At 40.7% G+C, this 22,789-nt stretch overlaps 1 protein-coding gene and 1 long non-coding RNA gene across 9 annotated transcripts in view; one reads left to right on the plus strand and one right to left on the minus strand.

The window, feature by feature from the left end:
• Positions 1-4,029: 4,029 nt before the first annotated feature.
• The window catches only part of LOC308597485 (uncharacterized protein), a gene marked incomplete at its 5' end in the record, with an annotated part of 28,404 nt that continues 9,644 nt past the window's right edge, over positions 4,030-22,789 (minus strand). For 2 of the 8 annotated variants that reach the window (XM_081213319.1, XM_081213320.1), the window contains 4 exons: positions 12,400-13,150; positions 16,334-16,409; positions 16,888-16,926; positions 20,851-20,986. In XM_081213319.1, coding sequence (XP_081069445.1) covers positions 13,009-13,150; positions 16,334-16,409; positions 16,888-16,926; positions 20,851-20,986 — 393 coding nt within the window. In that variant the 3' untranslated portion in view covers positions 12,400-13,008. Of the gene's footprint in view, positions 4,842-6,871; positions 6,982-10,501; positions 10,710-12,399; positions 13,151-13,991; positions 16,410-16,887; positions 17,037-20,850; positions 20,987-21,939; positions 22,045-22,789 lie in introns of those variants that run through there. The other 6 variants (XR_014013029.1, XR_014013030.1, XR_014013028.1 and 3 more) reach the window with 6 other exon arrangements.
• Positions 15,149-16,475, plus strand: LOC308597532. Its single transcript, XR_014013046.1, has 2 exons — positions 15,149-15,290; positions 16,353-16,475. It is a non-coding gene; the product is annotated as an uncharacterized lncRNA (long non-coding RNA).

Consider the following 22,789-nt stretch of genomic DNA (forward strand, 5'->3'; position numbering starts at 1 on the left):
GGTGCAAGACGCTTTCTGAAATCTCACTAATCCACATCACGCAGTGGCTCTTGGCTAGTAGGCTGACGTACTGTAAGCTAAACAAAATACTATGAGCTAAACAAAACAGAATTGTTTCCTTTCTTTTCATCCTTTGCATTTGTCAGGTCTAGTGCTGAAAATAGAAAGCAATTTAAATATGCTCACAAGCAGACCAATATGTTTTTTAAAAAACTAAGTTATAGCCTGGTACAGCTGTAAGAGAGGCTATTTAATATTTGGTGGACAGTTTGATGTTTGAGCTGTAGGTGGTGGTGTTGCTTTACTGGAACTCAAGTTCAATGCAAATGCACTCAGAGGGACAGAACAAATGAAGGAAATAAAAAATAATAAACAACTTTCCATTTGCAGAAGACTTATTCTTTCTCAAGCACATGGCATGTTCCTTTAGGGCTTTGCCAGTCTGCCATGCCCTGGTAATTGAATATAAGCCATAGAACAGGCCAAACCTTCACATTTCCGTGGTATTGTGGGTTTTTTTTATAAAAAAGAGACATTTGCTTCTTAGTTGATATTTAAGGAAACTGCCAATGAATGCTCTTTTAACCATGGTGCTAAACATTTTAGAAATTAAGATCCCATCATATTAAATGTGAGTCTCTCTTGTCCTGTAATGCTGCTGTGTGTTAGGCTGAAGAAAGGCAGTGTGGTATTCTGGTATTTGTTTTGTTTTTCTGGAAGAGTTGAAGATGCTATGAAAGCACCATGATTATCTGTGTTATATGTACCGGTACTATTATCACACTATGCCCCCATTTATGTATAAAAGATTGGCTTGGACCATTAATTTAACAAAGAGACTGGTTTGTCTACTTCAGCAGTTCCTTTCACTACAAAATCCCATCTTACAGATATAAAACAATGGGCTTATGCGGGACCCCAAAATGCCAACCCCCCATCATAGATCACTAGGATGGGTTTACAAAGAGGGTATTCACTAGAGTTGCATCTTGGCTGAAGGATCTTGACATCATGGTGGGCTGTAGAAATTTTTATGTTTCTTTTTTAGGTCTAATTCATTTGTAGAAAATACATTTCTATAATGTGTATAACATTGGCTGGGTTGAATTGTGAGCTAGTTTGCAATAGGTTCAGAACATTATCTGTGGCACGAGAGACTTTGGGCATGCCAAGAGAATTAGGAAGTTGTGTGTGTGTCTACCTTTGTCTGGAATACTGAAAGTTATATACCACTGCTGTATTTAGCCAACTGCGGAGGAAAAACTAATACTCTGATATAATTGTCCAGAGTCAAAGAGATACAAACAGCAAATTCATTCAGGCTACAAAATACCACTTTAATTTTCACATATTATGAACAGGCAACATGTACAAAGTATCTTGATGGAAAAATGAATCTAACTGTACTGTGGTTGATTTTACCCATGAATACACTGAAAAGAATTGATATATGATGGAACTGTGGCAAAAGCAATTGGGCATAAAATAAGCAACGTTCTGTATACTCAACTGATTGATAATGGTTTATATCAAAACCTAATAATGTTTATACTCATGTGAAATGCAGCTTAATATTCCATGCATTTTAGTACAACCATCACTGTATTTACTTGTCTAATGAAATAAGGAGCTTAAGACCTTTCTTCTTTCTCCTTTCTCAGAGAAAACTCAGTGGAGTGGAAGAAAAATGTACTCATACCATGTAATGGAATCACTTATTTATGATTTCAATTAATTTTTCATTATATGTTTCAAATTAGAAGTATATCCAACACCAGATATTACATTAAAAGATATCTGTACAAGAAAAAAGATGAAAAAGTGAATCTCAATTTAAATATAAGCACTAGAGCTGAATTTGTAAGTTTTGTTTTGGTTTGCTCTATTGTGAACGATACCTCTATTTGTCCACTACATTTTTAAACTGCCCCTTGCTGTTACACTTATTTTTTGTCCAAGTCCAGGACATTAGAAAGAAGCATACAAAAGCTGTTTTTTAAGGCTCCTGATAAGCATGGTGTCTCTGAGCTAGTTTACAGGGGCAGCGCAGGGAATGATGTGATTCCTAAGTTTATCTGTTAAAGGTCGAGGACATTCTCCAACAAACTAAGCTTAGGCAAATGCCAGTGTATATGCTCCCTGTAGCACATATGTGAGATAGCATGGAGCTATGCAGTAGAATAAATTAGAAATATTAACTTGAACAAATCTACCTTTCCATTTCCCCCCATCTCCCCTCCCCTACCTTGCTCTTCTTTGGTATGTGCACTGTGGCTTTGGCTGTGCACTGTGTCTGGTCTTTTCTGGACAACATGTTTCTTCAGCATTCATCCTGATTTGCTTGCAAAAAGCTTACACAGTGGTTAGACTATGTCCAATCTTTACTGGACATTTGTTCCAACTTGCTTACAGGGCAGTTACGACAGTGAGCATTCATCCCCAAGTCATCCTGATCTGCTTGCAGGGTGCTTTATACGTCTTCTCATTATTCATTCCTTCAGCTCACACTTTCCAATGCATTGCCCTCCTGCAAAATACTAAGAGCCCTGAGGCACCCTCTATCTATATAAAGACAGGTACCAATAGCCAGCTATGTTGAGCACACGCAGGGTTATGCCAATGCCAGCTATGGCACCGTACAGTTTGTATTTGAATTTCACAGCTCTCCATAGCAGACAAGGGGACCTGGTTTCACAAGTGTTTCGCTGCATCAGGATCACTGCATTGATACAGTAGGTGTACCTAGGGGTTGGCAAAACCAGCCCCCATCGGGGGTGCAGGCCTGGGAGGGATGGGCATGTGCACAAAAATCTCCCCAGAAATCTGTCTCCAGTTACTTGTGTAAGGTTGCAAGTTTAGACAAGAGCTGGGAGCTGAGCAATAGGAGAAATGGCAAGGCGGTATGAAGGTAAAGCACTGGAGATTATGGAGTATATGACATATGTGTGTGTGGCGACATAACACTGTTGTCGTGGTGAGATCAAACACCTGACAAGGTTCCTGTCCTTCTTGCACTGTGGCACAAAGGTGTGTGATTTTGTTTGCCCTTCCTCCTGGCCTTGCTCACACTCCATACACTTCATATATATGGTTTGTATAAAATATAGTAATTTCTAATGTGGCTACCACAGCAAAGTGATTATTTTTCGGGGGTGGGGTGTGTGCTGAGAAAACAAAGGATCCCAGGTATGCCTCTAATTGTATTATGCTTGGTACTGAGAACCTTCTCTCATTTGGAGGTCAATATGACAGTGTTAATACGTTGGGGCAAGCTTGCTTACAATAGCATACTAAACACAAATGAATAGGGTGGCAACCAATGTTCATCATACTCACAGTAGATCCATTTAAGTCAAATAATTTAAGTGCAAGGGAGGTCTACTGCTGGACTAACATTGGATATCACCCATGATATTTAAAGATATCAGAATAACAAAAAAAAAAAAATCATTAAATCAGATGTGAAGTGTTTCATTGGGTTGAGAAAACTCAGGAGTGCGAAGGCCAGCCTGCTGAAGTCATTTGTCATCAGTGGGGCCAAAGATTTGTAGAGATGACAAGAGATCCATCTCTCTAACTTGCAATTAAGTCGGGCAGGGGAGAGTGATTGATTTTAAGAGCTGACCTTAATTTTTTGTTTAAAACGAAATCAGCCCCATGGCAAAAAGCAAATGAACTGCATTTTCAGTTTAATTAAAATGCTGACATTACAATGTAAATAATTGTGTTTTATTAATCATTTGCCTTCAAGCTTGTGACAGAAGCCATACTAAAGACAATTAAGTTGCTGGTGCTGAGTGCAATGCCTTAATAATTATGTGGCCAAAAAAACCTTAGGAAAATCTACATAGCAATTAGTCTGTCTGTCTGAGCTTTTTAGGACTAAAAACAAAAGGTGCAACTTTAACCTAAAGTTATGCTCTGGAATAGGCAAGGATACACTAGGAAAGCTAAACTGCAGCACACAATTTGTGTGAATTCCATGATTAGATCACACGATACACTGAAAAGTAATGCAGAGAGAGGCTCTTCCATGTAATTAAGAAAGATATCTTTATTCAGACAAATAAGAGTAAAGGCTTGGTAGCAGGCAACAGACTGCAGGAGTCGAGATTCAGGAGTTCTGGCATCAGGCAAGTTATTTGGAACTGGAGAGAAGCAACATTGGGAACTGCAGTTTTCAAAACAGAGGAGGCTGAAGAAGTAGCTATGGTACAGGTCTGAACCATGCCCAGAAAAATTTTGTGTTTTGATACATTATCAACACTGATAATTGTACTAATAATTCCATTTAGTGATGCTCCATAAATGGAGTAACAGCTGTCTTCAGATGGCTTATAATTAATTAAAATCCAGTGCATTTGAGGAAACCTTGGTATATTGGTTCCTTTTCTGCTGCAGTCCACAAGCCAGCAGAACACAATGAAGATGAAAATCTAGGAAAATGCTAGGGGCACTAGCATTTTATTTGAGTCTTGTGCTATAAGAAAAGTAGCAGGTATTTAACTGACATATAGCTGAACAAATAAATTCAGAGTTTATATATTTATGTCTGCAAGACCATGTTGTCAAAATAATTGTACTGGATCCCCCTGCCTCCTGGATGCTTTGCTTTCATTTATACAGGAATCACAATTCAAAATAGTGACATTTTCCGCTGCCATCAAAATCTCAAAGCTTGGAAACATTCATTGTACAGGTAGGAAAAGGAAGTAGTGGGTTGGATTCAAAGGTGCTGTTCTGGATGTGGGAGGAATCTCTTGCTCACAGAAGGGCTACTTCTCACCTTGTGGTACAGCTTTGCATGAGGAAAAAATGGGGGGGGAATCCTGCTGTTCCACCTGTGGAAGTGTTTGTACAGTTAGAAGCATGATAACTGCTAAAGGATCTGCCCATTATTTCACTAGCATTTGCACAATTGGTTGCATCACAGTTTTAATATTCGGGGGAACAGAAAATCTACCTGCCAAATTACAGGTTGCCCTGGGTTATATGGATACTGGTAGTTCATTCAGTGCTTGTTGTAGAGAGGCCCAGGAATTAGTTGTTTAACATGAGGAATTAATTCCATTCTTAACAGTTCAACTAAAGCTAGAATAAAGGAGGTCAAGCTGATCAGCCAATGATTATGAGACGAGGCTCTCTTGAAGCACTGGCTAAGTCAAAACCAAGAAAAGAAAGGCTTTTGAAATGACTGGCTCCTAATGCATCTCAGGTGAGCTCTACTGATCGTCGACTTAAGCTGAAGTGCTTGGATTTAATCTTGTGAACTACTGTTTGGAGAGAACAGATTTCCAGCAACAAATAATCACTTACAGTGCTACATTAGTACTTTAGACCTGTCCTACGTGATGTAGCCAAACTGCAAGTTAGTAGAGAATTAGGGCAGGGTTATTGATGGTCTCCCCCTGCAAAAAAAAAACCCACAAAAAATGCTGGTTTTGTTTTGGGCCAATGATCAATATAAGTGTATAGCAATGGCAACTGCCCCTGAGGGTACTTCGCAAGAGCAAAGGCCCATTCAACAACCAGGCAATTGCTTTCACAGGCAGAACCACCCTGGCTCATTACTCTCCAGCTTCACTGGGCAGGAGAATGGGTTTCTTGCCCCATTGCATCCAAGTAGTGACTCCAGAACCTCAGTCATGAATGGGAACTCAGTGACACAGCCATCAAACTCATTCCATTAAATAGGCTGAAACTGGAGTTTTGCAACCATTGTCCTGCATTGCTGCACATCCACTTAAAATAGGACAATGCATACATACTGCAAAAATTCTAGGAACAGAGCTGGACTAGAACCTGCTGCCAGAAGCTTTTTTAAAAAACTTCACTTTAAAGCACAGGTCCTTCCACATCATAGATCTGAGTGCTTATAAGGTTCCTTGCACACATAACTGTTACCAGAAGCAGACCTACTAGGGCTCCAGGAAGCAACAGAGCCCAGGTATTATAAGTCCTCCACAGCAGCCACCCTATTGTTCTCTCACCAAACCCCTTGCTTTAACTCTTACTACCTGGCTAAAGGGTAGTAAGGGACGTGGGTGGCGCTGTGGGTAAAACCTCAGCGCCTAGGACTTTCCGATCACATGGTCGACGGTTCAAATCCCCGCGGCGGGGTGAGCTCCCATCGTTCGGTCCCAGCTAGTGCCCACCTAGCAGTTCAAAAGCACCCTTAAGTGCAAGTAGATCAATAGGTACCGCTTACTAGCGGGAAGGTAAACGGCGTTTCCGTGTGCTGCTCTGGTGCCGGTTCGCCAGAACAGCTTCGTCACGCTGGCCACATGACCCGGAAGTGTCTGCGGACAGCGCTGGCTCCCGGCCTCTAGAGTGAGATGAGCGCACAACCCTAGAGTCTGTCAAGACTGGCCCGTACGGGCAGGGGTACCTTTACCTTTACCTGGCTAAAGAGCTCCCCTGTTGGTTCAATACTCCTGCCTTGTCTTCCTGTCTCTCTGTCCTACTAACTGCCTCAGAGAGTCTTTGGCCTGGCTCAGATATTCTGCAGCTAGTAACCATAGTTTCCTAATCTACATGCAGAGGGACACAATGGTTAGTTGAACTCTTCCTGGCTTACCACTACATAGTCAAAAAGGAAGAGGAAGCATGCACAGACACAAGGATTGTTCATATCTTAGCTTATTAAGCTGAAATGAGAATGTCTGGCCATTGTCTAAATGGCTAGGAACAGCACAATGAGATGCAATCAAAGCTGTAAATTTGTGAAACTTTTGAGGGGTAGATGGTTGCCCTAATCCAGCTTGGTTCAGGCAACAATCAGATGCTCGGAGGGAAGGCAGTGTTTGAATGAACACCGTCCCCCAATGACCTGCCCCATCAAGCGGCTGTGGTATTCATGCACATAACCCACCTGTGTGGAATGACTGCAATATAAAGCGGTAGCTCTGGCATGATGTTTTTCTCCCTCTGAATCTCCCACTCACTTCCTGTGCGAAGGAGGCAGCACAGAGAATTAAGGGTCTACGATAGGTTGAGTGGAGACATATAGAAGCTATTATTAGCATTAGCAGTTTGAACAGTCAAATTGATGAGATGCTTGAGGAAGATGTTGGTAAATTAAATGCAATTAGCAACATTCTAAAACCATTCTATCACTGATTTTTTTAAAGGACATGTTTATTGCAAGGATGACCAAATGTAGCTAGAACTCAGAATGCTGTGCTGAATACCAATCCACCAAGAGAAAATGTATCTATTACATATTTGTAGCAGGTTTGTGAAAAAGCAGATTATGCTACTGGGCAAAAAAAGTGTGGGGGGGGGGGGAGATAAAACTGAGTGTAAATCAGAGCAAGATGAGGGGAGCTGAAACAGAACCTTTTAATTGCTTTCTGATAGCCTGGGTCAAATGCTGAATGTGATTTTTTAAAAAGCCAACACAGAGAAGTACAAGATCTTCTGTTTGATACTCCCTCCTGTTGCTCTTTGAATGGATGTGGAGAAGCTTTGAATCTAATTTTTTTAAGAGAGGGAGAGATTTCTTAGGGTTACCTGCTTTTTCCTTTTTTTCCCTTTTTAAAGATTCAGACATTACTTCTGAAAAATGCTTCTCAATTGTAAAGCATAAGCATTCCTTTAGAACATACAACAAACACACAATCAGCGGCAATCACCCAATCCTAAATTACATCTAAAATTCTTGGACTGATTAACGCAGAGAGATTATTATTATTATTATCATCATGATTATTATTTTGATTATCAGTCTAATGCAAAAGGAGCATGAAATTAACTGAAGGACAGATCCAGGTCTAGTTTATCATTTGGAAGTTCCATTTGTGTGAAACAGCCACAGGGATGATACAGTGGTACCTTGGTTCTCAAACTTAATCCATTCTGGAAGTCCGTTCCAAAACCAAAGCGTTCCAAAACCAAGGTGCACTTTCCCACAGAAAGTAATGCAAAATGGATTAATCCGTTCCAGACTTTTAAAAACAACACCTAAAACAGCAATTAACATGAATTGTACTATCTAATGAGAGCACTGATCCATAAAATGAAAGCAACAAGCAATGTACTGCAGTCACACAGTCAATTAGTAGCTGAACTGGGTTCCACACAGTCACAAAAAAACAACAAAAAAGAGCCACAAAAAATGCAAAATAAATAGCAAAAACAGACAGACCTCAGCATAACACTCAAAATGGAAGTGTGGCACTCAAATCGGAAGCGTAACACTCAAAACGCAGAATGTTCAGCTTCCGAAAAAGGTTCGCAAACCGGAACACTTATTTCTGGGTTTGCAGTGTTTGGGTTCCAAGCAGAGTACCAAGGCGTTTGAGAACCAAGGTACCACTGTACTTTTAAAAAAATAGAAATAGAAAAAGAAGCCCTCAGAGAGTAATTTGCTATGCATTTCCACAGTTCCTTTTACAATGACTAACTCCCACAAAGAAAGCAGGCTCCACAGTCACCTCGGTGTCTAACTCTACCAACTCAAGGGATTAATTTGGTTAAATGTGCTCAGATTGTTTAGGGGAAGGAGCTGGGAGGCACAGCTAATGGCTTATCTTCTTGGCAAGGAGCCCAAGGAGGTGCCAGGCTGGTGATTATTTTTTACCTTGCACTGGCAGTCCCTTGGAGAATGCATTTCCTTCCCAGTTTGGGACACTAGCCATTATTTTGAACAGTGCCCTTTTCCTCTAGCCTTTCAAGATGGAACTCCTTTTCCTTTTATTATGTTAACATACTATTTCTTCCTCCTCATCCTGGAACTCGCACCTCCCTTTCTCTACCTTCTGAAAGGGTGTTCAGGTAATGTGGTTCAGGAGCTTTCAATACACTGTGCCTAAGGGCCAGTGCATACACTCGCCTAACTGAATGCCGCCTCCTTCATGCACAGAAGAAAATGAGAGCTGCATAAGGCCATTGTACAATCTGCCCCCTACTCCTTTCTGAACTGGACCTATGGAACATTCATACCCCACATTACTTAGAGTACTCAGGTACTCTGGCAGCCATTTCTGGGCCAGGGAAAAGAATTATTTGCTCTTTTTATTATTATGTACCTCTTTTCTATCTTATTGTATTTTAAATATACTGTAAGTTGCCTCGTGAACTTTGCTTAGCAGGCTCGCATTTTCAGGAGGCCCTTCTGCAAAGATGGAATGGCCATCTGCCAGGGAGGCTGGCTCTGGCACTGAGCTGAGGCTGGACTATAGAATCATAGAATCATAGAGTTGGAATAGACCACAAGGGCCATCGAGTCCAACCCCCTGCCAAGCAGGAAACACCATCAGAGCACTCCTGACATATGGTTGTCAAGCCTCTGCTTAAAGACCTCCAAAGAAGGAGACTCCACCACACTCCTTGGCAGCAAATTCCACTGTCAAACAGCTCTTACTGTCAGGAAGTTCTTCCTAATGTTTAGGTGGAATCTTCTTTCTTGTAGTTTGGATCCATTGCTCTGTGTCCGCTTCTCTGGAGCAGCAGAAAACAACCTTTCTCCCTCCTCTATATGACATCCTTTTATATATTTGAACATGGCTATCATATCACCCCTTAACCTCCTCTTCTCCAGGCTAAGCATGCCCAGCTCCCTTAGCCGTCCCTCATTTCCAGGCCTTTGACCATTTTGGTTGCCCTCCTCTGGACACGTTCCAGTTTGTCAGTGTCCTTCTTGAACTGTGGTGCCCAGAACTGGACACAGTACTCCAGGTGAGGTCTGACCAGAGCAGAATACAGTGGCACTATTACTTCCCTTGATCTAGATGCTATACTCCTATTGATGCAGCCCAGAATTGCATTGGCTTTTTTAGCTGCCGCGTCACACTGTTGGCTCATGTCAAGTTTGTGGTCAACCAAGACTCCTAGATCCTTTTCACATGTACTGCTCTCAAGCCAGGTGTCACCCATCTTGTATTTGTGCCTCTCATTTTTTTTGTCCAAGTGCAATACTTTACATTTCTCCCTGTTAAAGTTCATCTTGTTTGTTTTGGCCCAGTTCTCTAATCTGTCAAGGTCGTTTTGAAGTGTGATCCTGTCCTCTGGGGTGTTAGCCACCCCTCCCAGTTTAGTGTCATCTGCAAATTTGATCAGGATGCCCTTGAGTCCATCATCCAAGTCATTGATAAAGATGTTGAATAAGACCGGGCCCAAGACAGAACCCTGTGGCACCCCACTAGTCACTCTTCTCCAGGATGAAGAGGAACCATTGATGAGCACCCTTTGGGTTCGGTCAGTCAGCCAGTTACAAATCCACTGAGTGGTAGCATAGTCAAGACTGCATTTTACCAGCTTCTTTACAAGAATATCATGGGGCACCTTGTCAAATGCCTTGCTGAAATCAAGGTAGGCTACATCCACTGCGTTCCCTTCATCTACCAGGCTTGTAATTCTGTCAAAAAACGAGATCAGGTTAGTCTGACATGACTTATTGTTCAGAAATCCATGCTGACTATTGGTGATCACAGCATTCCTTTCTAGGTGCTCACAGTTTGCTTAATGATCTATGATCTATAAGACCCTTCCAATTCTGTTTTTCCATTGGGCAGTCCAAGGTTTCCCCAAAATGAGGGCTATGGTTCTGCTTGTTTTACACTGTGTCTATATACCCTTCAAATATCCCTATTTTCCAGGGACGTACCTGATTTAGAGAAGCTGTCCCGGTTTCTGATTTGATCCTGGACTGTCCCACTTTTCCTCAGGATGTCCCTATTTTCATTGGAGAAATGTTGAAGGGTATGAGCCTACACACTGGGGCATAATGAAAAAACATCTCTTTGGGTCTAGGAAACTCTCTCACTGAAGCAGTTCATTAACATTAAATATTCATTTGGATAAAATGAAACCCCTATGCTAACTACTAATGGTAGTAATAGGGTCCTTGTATAAGTCAGATTTCTACCCTTCTTGTCAGAAATAATCTCTTTTTGCTGTCACCTCAGCCACCTCAAATGTTAGCATAGATAAAATGGTATTGTATATTAAATATTGGGTCTTGGGTCTTAAATATTGAGTCTGTTTCTCAATATTTATGTGAACAAGTCAGGGTTTAGCCACATTTGAACATTATTTAGCTGTTAATTAATTTTCCTCCCATGTGAATTAGACCAGAGTAGACCATACCCAAATAAATTTGAATTTGAATATAAGAAGCAACTTTGGTCTTTCCTGTCCATGTCAGTAGGTGCTCCCTTTTCATGTTTGTCCCTGCCTCCTAATTTGTCATGTCTGTAATGCCAATGAAGTACTGACAGGGCCCGTGTGCAGATGGCTATGCTTTTAAAAAACAAAAACAAACCACCCAAGAACTGTGCAAAAGCAAACAGGCAATTGTAAATTTTTGTTGTGCAGCTTTCTGTGCAAATCTGAGGGATTGAAAGAAAGAAAAAACTTCATCTTCCACAGCACATGGGAAATAGTTATGAGCAACAAATAGAATAGAATTGGAAACATTGAGGAAGTGACCCCAGGTGCAGCAGAACCCGGTTTTCCCCAGTTTATCAGATTATTCCTGTAGTGTGTAAACCCGAATTTACAGGAGAGAAACAACAAGGCTGGTGTTGTTTGAAAGTAAAATCATGTGGACTATGCAAATTATATGGGAACACAAACAGCTATAAACACACAGTCAATTCCAGCGTGGACAAGCCCTCATTGAGTTCAACACATGTTGTTGGAAAAGCATAATACAAATATTAACCCAAATCAAATACTAAATCAAATTCTTGGTAATAAGGTGAAATATAGGCATTTATAATTAATATGTGTTTTTTTGTTTCTATTTGAATTACAAATGGCTCAAGGCAAAACCTGCTTTAACCTTCATGTGTGAAAACACTTTTACATTGCTTCAGGAAGATTCTTCAGCTTCCTTCAAAAGTGAAATCAGAAATCCCAGGAGCCTCTACCAGCCTTTCTCAACCTGTGGACTCCAGATGTTGTTGAACTACAACTCCCATTACCCCTAGCTAGCAAGGCCAGAGCTCAGGGATGATGGGAGTTGTAGTCGAACAACATCTGGGGACCCACAGGTTGAGAACCGCTGCATGACAAAAACGAATAGAGACTCATGACCTCAGCATTGCTTTCTTTCTGCTTTTCCCTCAGAGTGCTGTTGGGATGATAGGGGCTCTTCAGGAGGCATTTATTCAGGGCAGGTTTTTGAAGCCGGTCAGAATTGGCTTTATTTGATGCACCCAATGTGCCTACAGGGAATTAATTTGCAGCACTGGGCTTTGTAATTTCATGCTAGAACAGCATAAAATGGAGGAAGAACAACTCATCCAGAAGGAGGAGATTATGTAACAAAAGCAAAGAAGAATCTGTAGTGACATTAAAGATCCTTTGGAACAATCTTCTTGCTAGTTCTGTAATTCTGTATACCCCTCTAATTGGTTTTAAACAAGAAGCTGATAAAAAGAAGAAAATAACCCAGAATTAATTGGCTTCAGTTCCCTAAACTTTATTTGGACAATAAATATATTTCAACTGAAGAAACGTATCACATCTTGTACAAATTTATTATGATTAGACACCACTCCACACATACACACCCATAGCGTTTCTGGCTTTCTCTTTAAGCACATTACAACTCTGGTAAGTGGTTGCTCTTGTGGTCTATACACGACCAAGAAGTCTTTGCTGCTACTGAAGGCAAATTGGGTTTTCGAATGGAGACCTGCAACCCAACAAGTGACACCTGTGTAATACACGTTTTGAAACACCAGTCTGCCACATTTGCATTTTACATGTTCTGGTCTATTTTAATTTAACTTTACACCTCACCTAAAAGAACAGCCCTGCTGGTTCAGACCAAAGGCTTATCCAACACCCATCATCCAGTATGTGAGAACGCTGTGAGGCCAACCAGATGCCCATGGGAACCCCACAAGCAGCACATGAGCTCAACACCACTCTCCTCCTCATGCTCCTCAGCAACTAGTTTTCAGAGGCATGTTGTCTGTGGTACTGGAGATAATATATCATGTCTAGTCTCCCCAGATTGGTTTATCCTCCACGAATTTGTCTAATCCTCTTTCAGAGCTATTCAAGTTGGCAGGTGTAATCTTGTGGCAGCAAATCCTGTAGTTTAACAATGCTCTGTGTATATAGGCACTTGGTATCAACTGTCCTGAATCTGCCAGCTTCGTTGGAGGACCACAATGTGGTACAAACATTGTGCCTACTAGGGACAGAGATAATAATAATAATAATTTATTCTTTATACCCCGCCCATCTGGCTGGGTTTCCCCAGCCACTCTGGGCAGCTTCCAACAGAATATTAAAATACAATAGTCTATTAAACATTAAAAGCTTCCCTAAACAGGGCTGCCTTCAGATGTCTTCTAAAAGTCTGGTAGTTGTTTTTCTCTTTGACATCTGGTGGGAGGCGTTCCACAGGGTGGGCGCCACTACCAAGAAGGCCCTTGGCACTGGGGAAAGGACTGCATACCTTCAGAGGGAGGGACTTTATCCTCAAAATGATAGGGCAAACAACCAGAGCAGGTCTACCCTGCCTCCAGAGGCCCATTCCCACCAACACCATTACTACTACTACTACTACTACTACTACTACTACTACTACTATTATTATGTATTTTTATTAAAGATTTCTTAGTTTACAAAAAATATGTGCATTGTCTCTTTTTTCAAGTTGTGTTTTCTACAAATCAGTTTCATTTTTTGTGTGAGACATTAGTATTGCACGCAGTAATAGATTGGGAAGAAAAGAGGGGAACTATTGCTGGTCTATTATTTGAGGATGTAGCAGAGGCCATGAAGTAAGACTTCTTTGCTGCCTTTATTGCCACATGGTAGATGTGATTATGTGTTCTAACCAGTGCTTTATTGGCCTTAGAGTGAGACTTACACCACTGATCATAACATGGAAGCAATGCCTTATCAGGTGTCCAGAGAAGCCATGAAAGTGAAGACGATGCATGTGTGAAAAAGAAGCCCATCAGAGGTGAATGTGTTTGTAAATATGAAACTATCAGTAAATACTCGGGCTTCAACAACATGCTTACCAGTTGCAGACTGATGGTACATATTGCCAATTATGGCTAACTCCATATTTCCATACAGTTCCCTTTGGTATCTGCTTTGAGAGTTTCAAGTGAATGGTACTGTTGGTTAATCATTATGACATCAGAGTGATGTGAAGGTATAAGTAGGGAAGAATTCTGAACAAATATCTTACTCTTCCCACTGCCTTCACAATATTCCCTAAACAGGCACACATGAGTTGATGAATGGGGAATTATCTAACTCAGGGATATGAAGCCTGTCAAACAGCTGCAAAACGGCATTCTCCAAATAAGATGCGATTAAAAGAAAGAAACATTGTTCAGGACCTGAACAGGAGTATAAAAGACAAATCGCAGTCCCTCAAGAAATGGGTGGAAGAACTGGATCGAGATGTGGAGGTGGTTATAAGCCTGATAAATGAGAAAGAGGAAAAGATTAAGAAATTAGAAAGTCGTAACAGGAGCTTAGCACATATCAATCGAAAACTAGGCACAAACAGAAATAATGCCATCAAGGTTTTTCAGCATCAAGATGATAAACCAGGACCTGCCTTACAGAGTAGAGAAAGCAACGAGCAGGCCAATGTAATTCAAGCCAGAAGAAAAGAGCCTCATTTATCTACGAAGAAGCCCGATTCTCATTTGGCAAGGACCAATTCTGATACAGAAACAACGATAAGAGACCCTGTGGAACAGTCTGAAAATATTAGGGGGGTACCTGTACAGTATCAAATTACTCCAAAGTTACCAGAGGGAAATGAGAGAATGAGTGCTGAAGACTTACTCATAAGGCCTAAACAAGCCAAATTGTCAGATTACCTCTCCGATCCTTTAAAGCTTTTGCATGCAGTTTTGCTTTGCTTTGGACTTTGCACAGTTTTCATACTATTATATACCTACTTCTTCAACAATAACTTCATAGTTAATAGCCTTCTCCTGCTGCTGAATGACCAAGACCTTGCAGAACTGATACATTTTTTTTCGCCATGCCTTACTTGGAAAAATAATGGCCTAATGCCATTTTAAGAATCACTCTTCTCAACCTTCTAGGAACACCTAAGATCACTTTATTGCCACTTTAAAAAGCAATATGTACTTTAAATTTCCTTGTATTAAAAAAACCCCACTCTCCAAAAGTATGTCATCTGATTCTTTAACTATTTTGCTAACATGGATTAAGAATTTCAGCAAGGTTTGTTCTCCTGTACAGAAGGCATGATTAAAGAAAGGCTGTAGCTCAGAAGTAGCTCAAGTGCTTTGTATACAAAAGCACCCAGGTTCAGTCCCCAGCTTGTCAAGGTAGGTTGGGAAAAACTCCTGTCTAAAATCCTATACAGCTGCTGGCAGTAAGTGTCAGTGATACTATGCCAGATGGAGCAATCACCAGACTCAACCTAAGGCAGCTTGCTATATGTTCCTATATTCATATTATGTACCATGCCAATTTAGGTGTTTAATGCTGCAATCCTAAACCCACCATTTGCTAGAGATCACACCCCATTGAACACAGGGTAACTTACTTCCAAGTAAACATGGATAGGATTATGATGTTACAGTGCAGTAGTTGCATGTTTACTCAGAAGCAAGTTCTGCTGCATCAATTGGGCTTATCCCTGACTAGTAAGTGTGGTTAGCGTTACATCCTTACAATGTGATTTTGAGAACATTCCAAGACATCTTAAAATTGTATATGTTGATGATTAAGAATGCTAAGAAATAGAAGGAGGGTAGTTCTTTAATTCTTCCAGAGTTTATTTACCCAGGGAGGTAGACTGGTCAGGGAGGGAGGAAGGATGCCTGCTCATGCTACATTGGGTTTCACCCATCTTTTGCTTACATTAGCTGCTCTGGTCTTTACTTAGGGCCTACCCAGAAAAGTATGAGAAATAAAATGGCTCATATATATATTCTAAATACACTTGCCAAAATTTACCAAATGAAGCCATCAAAGCCATGTTCAAAGGGGTTTCAGTGGGAGACCTCATTTGCTTTTGGAAGAGGCTACAAATACATTACTAATGTCTTTTCAAAACTCTATGCATACATTATTCAAAATCTTTACAATAATCCTGTAAAGTTGGTCAGTATTATTATCTGCCCATTGCAACTGGAAGACTGAAGCATAGTGCCTTGCCTAAGGCCACACACCCATGAGCTGACACCAGAGGTGAGCTCTGAACCAATAGTTTCCTATGTCACAGCTACTCAGAATTAGCCATTATGCCATGCTTCCGCTATCATGACTTATGTAGCAATTTCACCTCATGATACAGCAGTTGTATGTTTGTTCTAAAAATCAATTTATGAGTCAGGAAGCCGTGAGTCCAAAGTCTGGAATTAACCTATTCTCTTGGTTTGTAGGAGGCGGATCAACTTGCGAAAGCCTTAGATTTTCTTCTCTCTCATTTGTGCTGGAAGCTAGAGGAAGAACGAAGAAAAGTCACAGAGTTTGCTTGGATTTGTGAATAAATGTTTTCATTGTGGCCATTTGGCCCAGATGTTCCATATTTGCACTAGGCAAGCTAGGCAAATGTGTTTCGTAAGTGCTTTCAGAGCACATTGGCAGATTTAAAATCAACTGAAATAAATAGATAGCATTTTGCGACAGGCAAATATAAATCCTAAAGATCAACATGGCAACCAGCCAAGTGGCAACCAAGTTGAAGCTTCAGAATGGTATCTGACATTTATGCGGAAAGCAGATACACGAAGCCTGCCAGGCAGAGGCCTGTAGATAAACAGAAAACTGAATAAACAAGATACAGAAAATGAAAACTTTACCGTAGGGAAGGGACAAGACTGATAACGCCATTGGTTTGCTTATATGAGGCAATGTAGCCTTGGAGTTTAGTAACAGTAAGCAATAATAATAATAAATTAAAATCCTGCAACTTACGGTGGTTCCTTTCAGGCATATGGTCATGAGAAGCTGGTCCTCCATGAAGTAAACAGAGAGAAGAATCATCAAAAAAAATTAAAAATGCCCAGATTACAATGACCAATGAAACTATGAAATTCATTGCCATAGGATGTTTCTGTTGGTGACTAGGATGGAAAAGAGGATTAGGTACACATGGAAAATGGTCCTTTTTGAAGCTTTAGGCTGCGGCAAACAGACATTGAAAGGCAATATACTGTTGAGACTGGGGAATGGCAATAGGCTACAGCTGAACTGTCATGACCTGCATGTAAAAACTTCCTTGTAACTTTTGGTTAGTCACTGTTGAGAGAGAGAATACCAAGCTAGATGGACCATTGACCACAGACTGATGCTTATTTAGTTCTAACGCATGTTTTTCAGTTTGGGAACAATTCATAAGGATTTGAGAAAGTAAGCAGACAGATCATTTCAAGACAACATGGAGTCGTTTCCGGAATTTCTCCAAAAAGCATCATAAGCTAAGCGGGATCTGCATCCTTTTCTGAATATCTCCAATAAATAGTGACTAGCATTTAAAATATGCAGAAAGTTTTTACCCACAATCACAGGTTATTAGTATGCATGTCTGAATGCTGTTAATATAGAACAGAAATGGGAGCGGCGAAGGTTTGCCTTTGGGTTTTATTTTGTATATTCTGTAGTCAGCATAAAAAATGTAGATGTAGGATATGCAAAAATCAGTCAAGGTGCTGCTTGTGGAAAAGCTCATATACTTTCCTCTTTATTTTTTCGTGCACCTGTGCATACTAAGGCAGGTTGGTGGAGTTTCAGGGGATTCTGATCAGCAGCAGGACCACAGGGGGAGGAGAGGGAGAGTTTGCCTTTTTGCCCCACACATAGTCTCAAGCTGCTGTTTGCATCAGGAGCCAAAAGCCTCCATTGATCTCCCCATGCAAGTTATAGAACCTTCAGGGAGTAATTTTCATTAGAACAATGACAAGAGGGGAAAGGGTTGATCTCTCCCTTCTCTTGCAGTCTCATTGCAGCTTTGACTCCACTATAGCTGCTATTTGCAGTTTTTAAAACAAACATTCCTATTAGTCCTATTTGCACAATTAACAACACATGTAGTCTGATCCTTACATTGCTGTGAATGCCTCAGTTCCTGTTCATGCCCAGTACATGACAAAACAGCTGTAATGTCACTCAGCTTCATAAAGGACCATATCACAGTGTACAATCCAAGATGTGTTTTCATTTCCACAGCAGAAGTATGAAATACTGAAGCCAACAGTGAGATGAGGCAAAGATGATTATCAGAAGCTGAATCCCTTCAAAATGCCTGTGTCTGCCTGATTGCCCACACCCATGCAGAATCAGTCTCTTGACCATTCCTCCAGATCCAATGAAAATATGCATGTCCTGTCTTGCATGAGACCAACATGCACTGAAGACCCAAGCCTACTATGAACTGTAGACACACACACAACTGGGTTATCAAGCAGCAGTCCATTTAAAAAAAATTATTTCCCTCCTTTTCTCTGTGTGTATAGATGTGTGTGTGTGTGTATACACACACACAGCCATCAAGCACTTTGTTTGCTCAGGTTCCTAAATAAGACATTTCACTCTAAAAAGGACAATCATCTAAAAATGGGGTGCTCTCCTCTAAACACTTGGTATGTTTTCCCCTAGCTTTTCTCATGTTAATTGCTCTATAGCTACAATATGGCAAAATGCCCTCTTACTGGAAAACAGCCAATAGGTATACAAAGAACAGCTTGGAACTTCAAGTAACATTAAGGTAACAATGCTCTGTTGAAATCAGTGTTACTGCTTTCAGTCACGCCAGTAGGGGGAAAAAGTGCCCCAGAAAACATCCCTTACTTGAAAATTTACATAAACATGTTACCATAGAGACACCCCCTCGAGCTTTGAGCTTCCTTTAAAACTAGTCACTGTTCTTCAAAAGTCTCCCCTCCCCCACCCCCATACCCCTGACAACCTGTCAGACCCAGGAGGAATAGCCCAGTGGTAAGCTGGAAATAGGAAAAAAGCCTGGTACTTCAGACCAATTATGCTGTACTGTATCGTTTAAAACTAAATATTTTTCCAAGGGGAATTTTTGGACTGGGGTCTTTAAGACGACAGGGTTTTAAGGCTGACAAATGTGCTAGCGTGTCAATGTGGTAATGAAGTTAGTTCTGCACCGAGTGCAGCATGAAAAACAGAAAATTTCCTTGCAAGGTTTGTGATTAAACATCTAACAGAAAATAATGATTTGCTTGAAGGCACTCAAGCACCAAAAACAGTGAGGTGACGGGAGAGAGAGAGAAAGAGGATGTGGTAGGGGGGTGGGGTGGGTGGAACCTGCTGAATGTCACTATTGGGAGCTTCTATTATCTTAAAATCTCTTTAATATTCACTGTTAATTATAAAAACTAATAGCTATAAAATTGGAGTACCCAATGGGGGAATGTATGACATTCAAGTGGCAGAACCTCCTCCCAGCCCCAGCCCCCACTTCCATTCCTACTGCCCGACTTTCCACTTCACACATGAAATTGATAGGAGCTGATTTGCATGTCTATCCTGTTACTGCAGGGAGAGGAAAGGATTAGCTAAATTATAGGGGATAAACACAGTTTCACTGCATAAAAGCAAAGACTACTTGTAATGAACCAGAGTCAAAAGAATAATGATGTTGACTTTGCTTGAGAGAGAGAAATGTATTTTTTCACAGAGTTAATGAGAACAAGACGTTGGAATTACCCTCCATTTAAATTTCATCAATTCACCAAAAGGACAATTTCCAAAGGGTTTTGCTATTTATTTGGTGACTACCCTGCTCTGTCTCAAGGGCCCAGAGCTAGAATACTATTGCGCTTTTTGAGAGGTCAAGAAAAATACTTCAGATGTCTAGCTGGCATAGGAACCTCAGAACCACCTGCTGGATCCGGCCAATGACCCATCTAGTCCAGGATCCTGTTCTCACAGTGCCCAACCAGGTGCTTATGGGAAACCAGCAAATAGGACCCCAGAACAAGAGAACTCTCCCCTCCTGAGGGATCCAGCAACTGATAATCAGAAGTATTACTGCCTCTGACTATGGAGGCAGAACATAGCCCTCATGGCTACTAGCCATTGACAAACCCCATGAATCTGTCTAATCCTCTTTCAAAGCCAATGAAGTTGGTTGCCATCATTGCCTCCTGCAGGTACATAGTTTAACTATGCACTGTGTGAAAAAAATGCTTTCTTTTATCTGTCCTGAATGTACGGTAATACACTAACAGCACCATTATTTTAATCAGAGGTCATTTTTGCTGTCGCTAAAATTGGAAAACAATGCATCTCACAAGTAGGGTGTTGTTTTTTAAGTCACCTTGGTATTGTTCCTATTAATCCAGCATGTTTTAAACACATTGCAACAAAAACAAAGACCCCCCAATGTGTTCAGCTGGATATGATTGCCACCTGAAATTATGTGTAAAGAGCTCCTTTCCCATAGAAGCTGGTCTGAGATGATGGCGTGAACTTGATTCACATTGAAATAACTTTCATTTTAAGACTGCCCATGCAATGAAGATGTAGTCCTGAAATAAATAATGATTCTGCTATAACGTTCAATTTTGTCTCTATTGAGCTGCTCAACCAGGTGTTGAAACCCAATAGAATTTTCTTTTCTCCCTTTGAAAAGCTATTCCAAGTGCTGCATGACTGAAGAATGGCCACTTATTAACTGCTCAGCAGTGCTTTCCACTCTTCTGCTGCAGTCTCCAGCAATTGTCAGAATACCAGTTCTGCCAATATTAATCTAGTCCAATCACTAACTATGACAGTGTGGTACACAATTATGGAGACAGGGAGGGATGCGTGCTGTTTGGTCTAATGTCTGTTTTATAAATTGAAGCCTGGAATCTATTTATCTGTTTGGCAAAACAAGCAGAGTAATCTTTATTATTGCTTTATACTTACTATGCCTTGCCTCCATGAACCTGACTTTAGAAATGGATAGCAGCCAGTCTTCTTCTTCCATCTTCCCTTTTGTTCCAAACCATGTATCTGTGACAGATATAAAGGCATAGCCCACCAGCGTGAACAGAACCACTGTCTTTGGGGAGTAAAGCAAACATTTATTTTTATTTATTTTGTAAAAAAACACTGCTTAATACATCAATATTACACCATATTTGAATATGGTCATTGGTTATCATCTCTCCTCTCAGTTCCCTTGATCAGGATACAATACTTCTGTTGATGTAGCCTGGAATAGCATTACCTATTTTTACTGCTGTATCATACTATTGACTCATGTTAAACTTGTGGCCTTGTAAGAACCCTAGATCCTTTTCACATGTACTACTGGCAAGCCAGGTGTCCCCCATCTTTTATTTGTGAAATTGGCTCTTCCTGCCTAAGGGTAGAACCTTACATTTGTCCCTATTGAAATTCTTTTTTTAAAAAAAAAAATAGTTTGGGCCCAGTTTTTCAATCTGTGAAGGTCATCTTGAATCCCGATTCTGTCTTCTGTGGCACTAGCTATCCCTCCCAGTTTGATATCATCTGCAATTTTCATGAGCATCCCCTCAAATCCTTCACACAAGTCATTTATAAAGACACTGAACAACAACAAGCTCAGGGCAGAACCATGCAGCACCCCCCTTGTAACTTTTTCCAGGATGACAAGGAAGTATTATTGAGTACTCTTTGGCTCCAGTTGTCAATATAAGTATTTCTAAAGTGCTGGGGGATCTTTTCAAGAAAGGTGCAACTGAAGAGCAGATATTCCACTCTGCTTCACCTGGAATTTACATTTTATTTTTTTCTTCTCTGTAACTTTACTTGAGAACGTTGCAAGAATTGGAAACACAATTGCTGGAATTTCTGTGTAGGTTTCTGCATGCGGGTCCAACATCCTATGAAATGAGAGGAAGAGTGGCTTCATAGCAACCCAAGAGCAATTTCTCATTTCTCTTCTATATTTTCTACGGATTTTGCTTGAAATTCTCCATGAGAAAAGATCTGCTAATTCCAGCCCTCAAAAATTCACTTATGGAGATGCACCTGAACCTTCTGCTGATACTGCTATGTGGGATCTAGATGGCTGTTTCTTTTGTTGGCAGCAAGTCCAAGGGCAAGCTACAGCATCCAGTGAAGTGTTCTATGGTTCTGTAGGAGACAAAACACATAACATTCTAAGGAGATATATTGCACTTCTTCAACTTGCTTTACTTTGTGCTGCATGAACAGTAGACATTCTGCTGGCCTGGTGTGTATTTCATTCCTCTTATTTCTCTGCTGCCCAGTGAGCTACCTGTCTGAACACACATTTCACAGCTGTGTTTCACTTAGCCTTTGCACTGAAACAGTAGGTCAACTTTGAGGAGCTCTGAAAGGGCATTTTTCTGTCTCCGCTTTCTTCACAAGCTCCATGGTTCAGGTATGGATTTAAGAGGGTGCAAAAGCCCAAGACTCCCTGGGGCTGCTTCTCAGCAGAAGTAAACGGTGCATTGCATTTATGGGATGAAAGGCTTGTTGAAAGAGGAAAGTCTTCAACAGGTACCAAAAAGTAGAGAAATCGAAAAGGTCCATGGAAGGAGGTACCTTGCAACATCTTCCCCTAGGCTTTATCTGAAATGCAAGGAGCTGGAAAAGATAACTAATAAGCTTCTGAGATCTGCACCCTTGCTGGTTTTGTTTTTCAACGGAAGCTCTTCCCTTTAAAGAGTACACCCTTATTATTCACCTAATGATTTATTTAAAAGTAAAAATACTCTAGAAAAATGTTAACAAAAAGCTTCTGTGTCTCCCTGTACTTGTAGAAAAGCCCAGCCAAGGACTTAATAGGGTTTTCAGGAAGTTCAGGACCCCATTAAACCTACAGAGTGCAAACAACTGGAGAGATTATTTAAAT

This window comes from Podarcis bocagei (genome assembly GCF_964188305.1).
Source record: "Podarcis bocagei genome assembly, chromosome: 1".
In the NCBI taxonomy this organism is placed as follows: domain Eukaryota; kingdom Metazoa; phylum Chordata; class Lepidosauria; order Squamata; family Lacertidae; genus Podarcis; species Podarcis bocagei.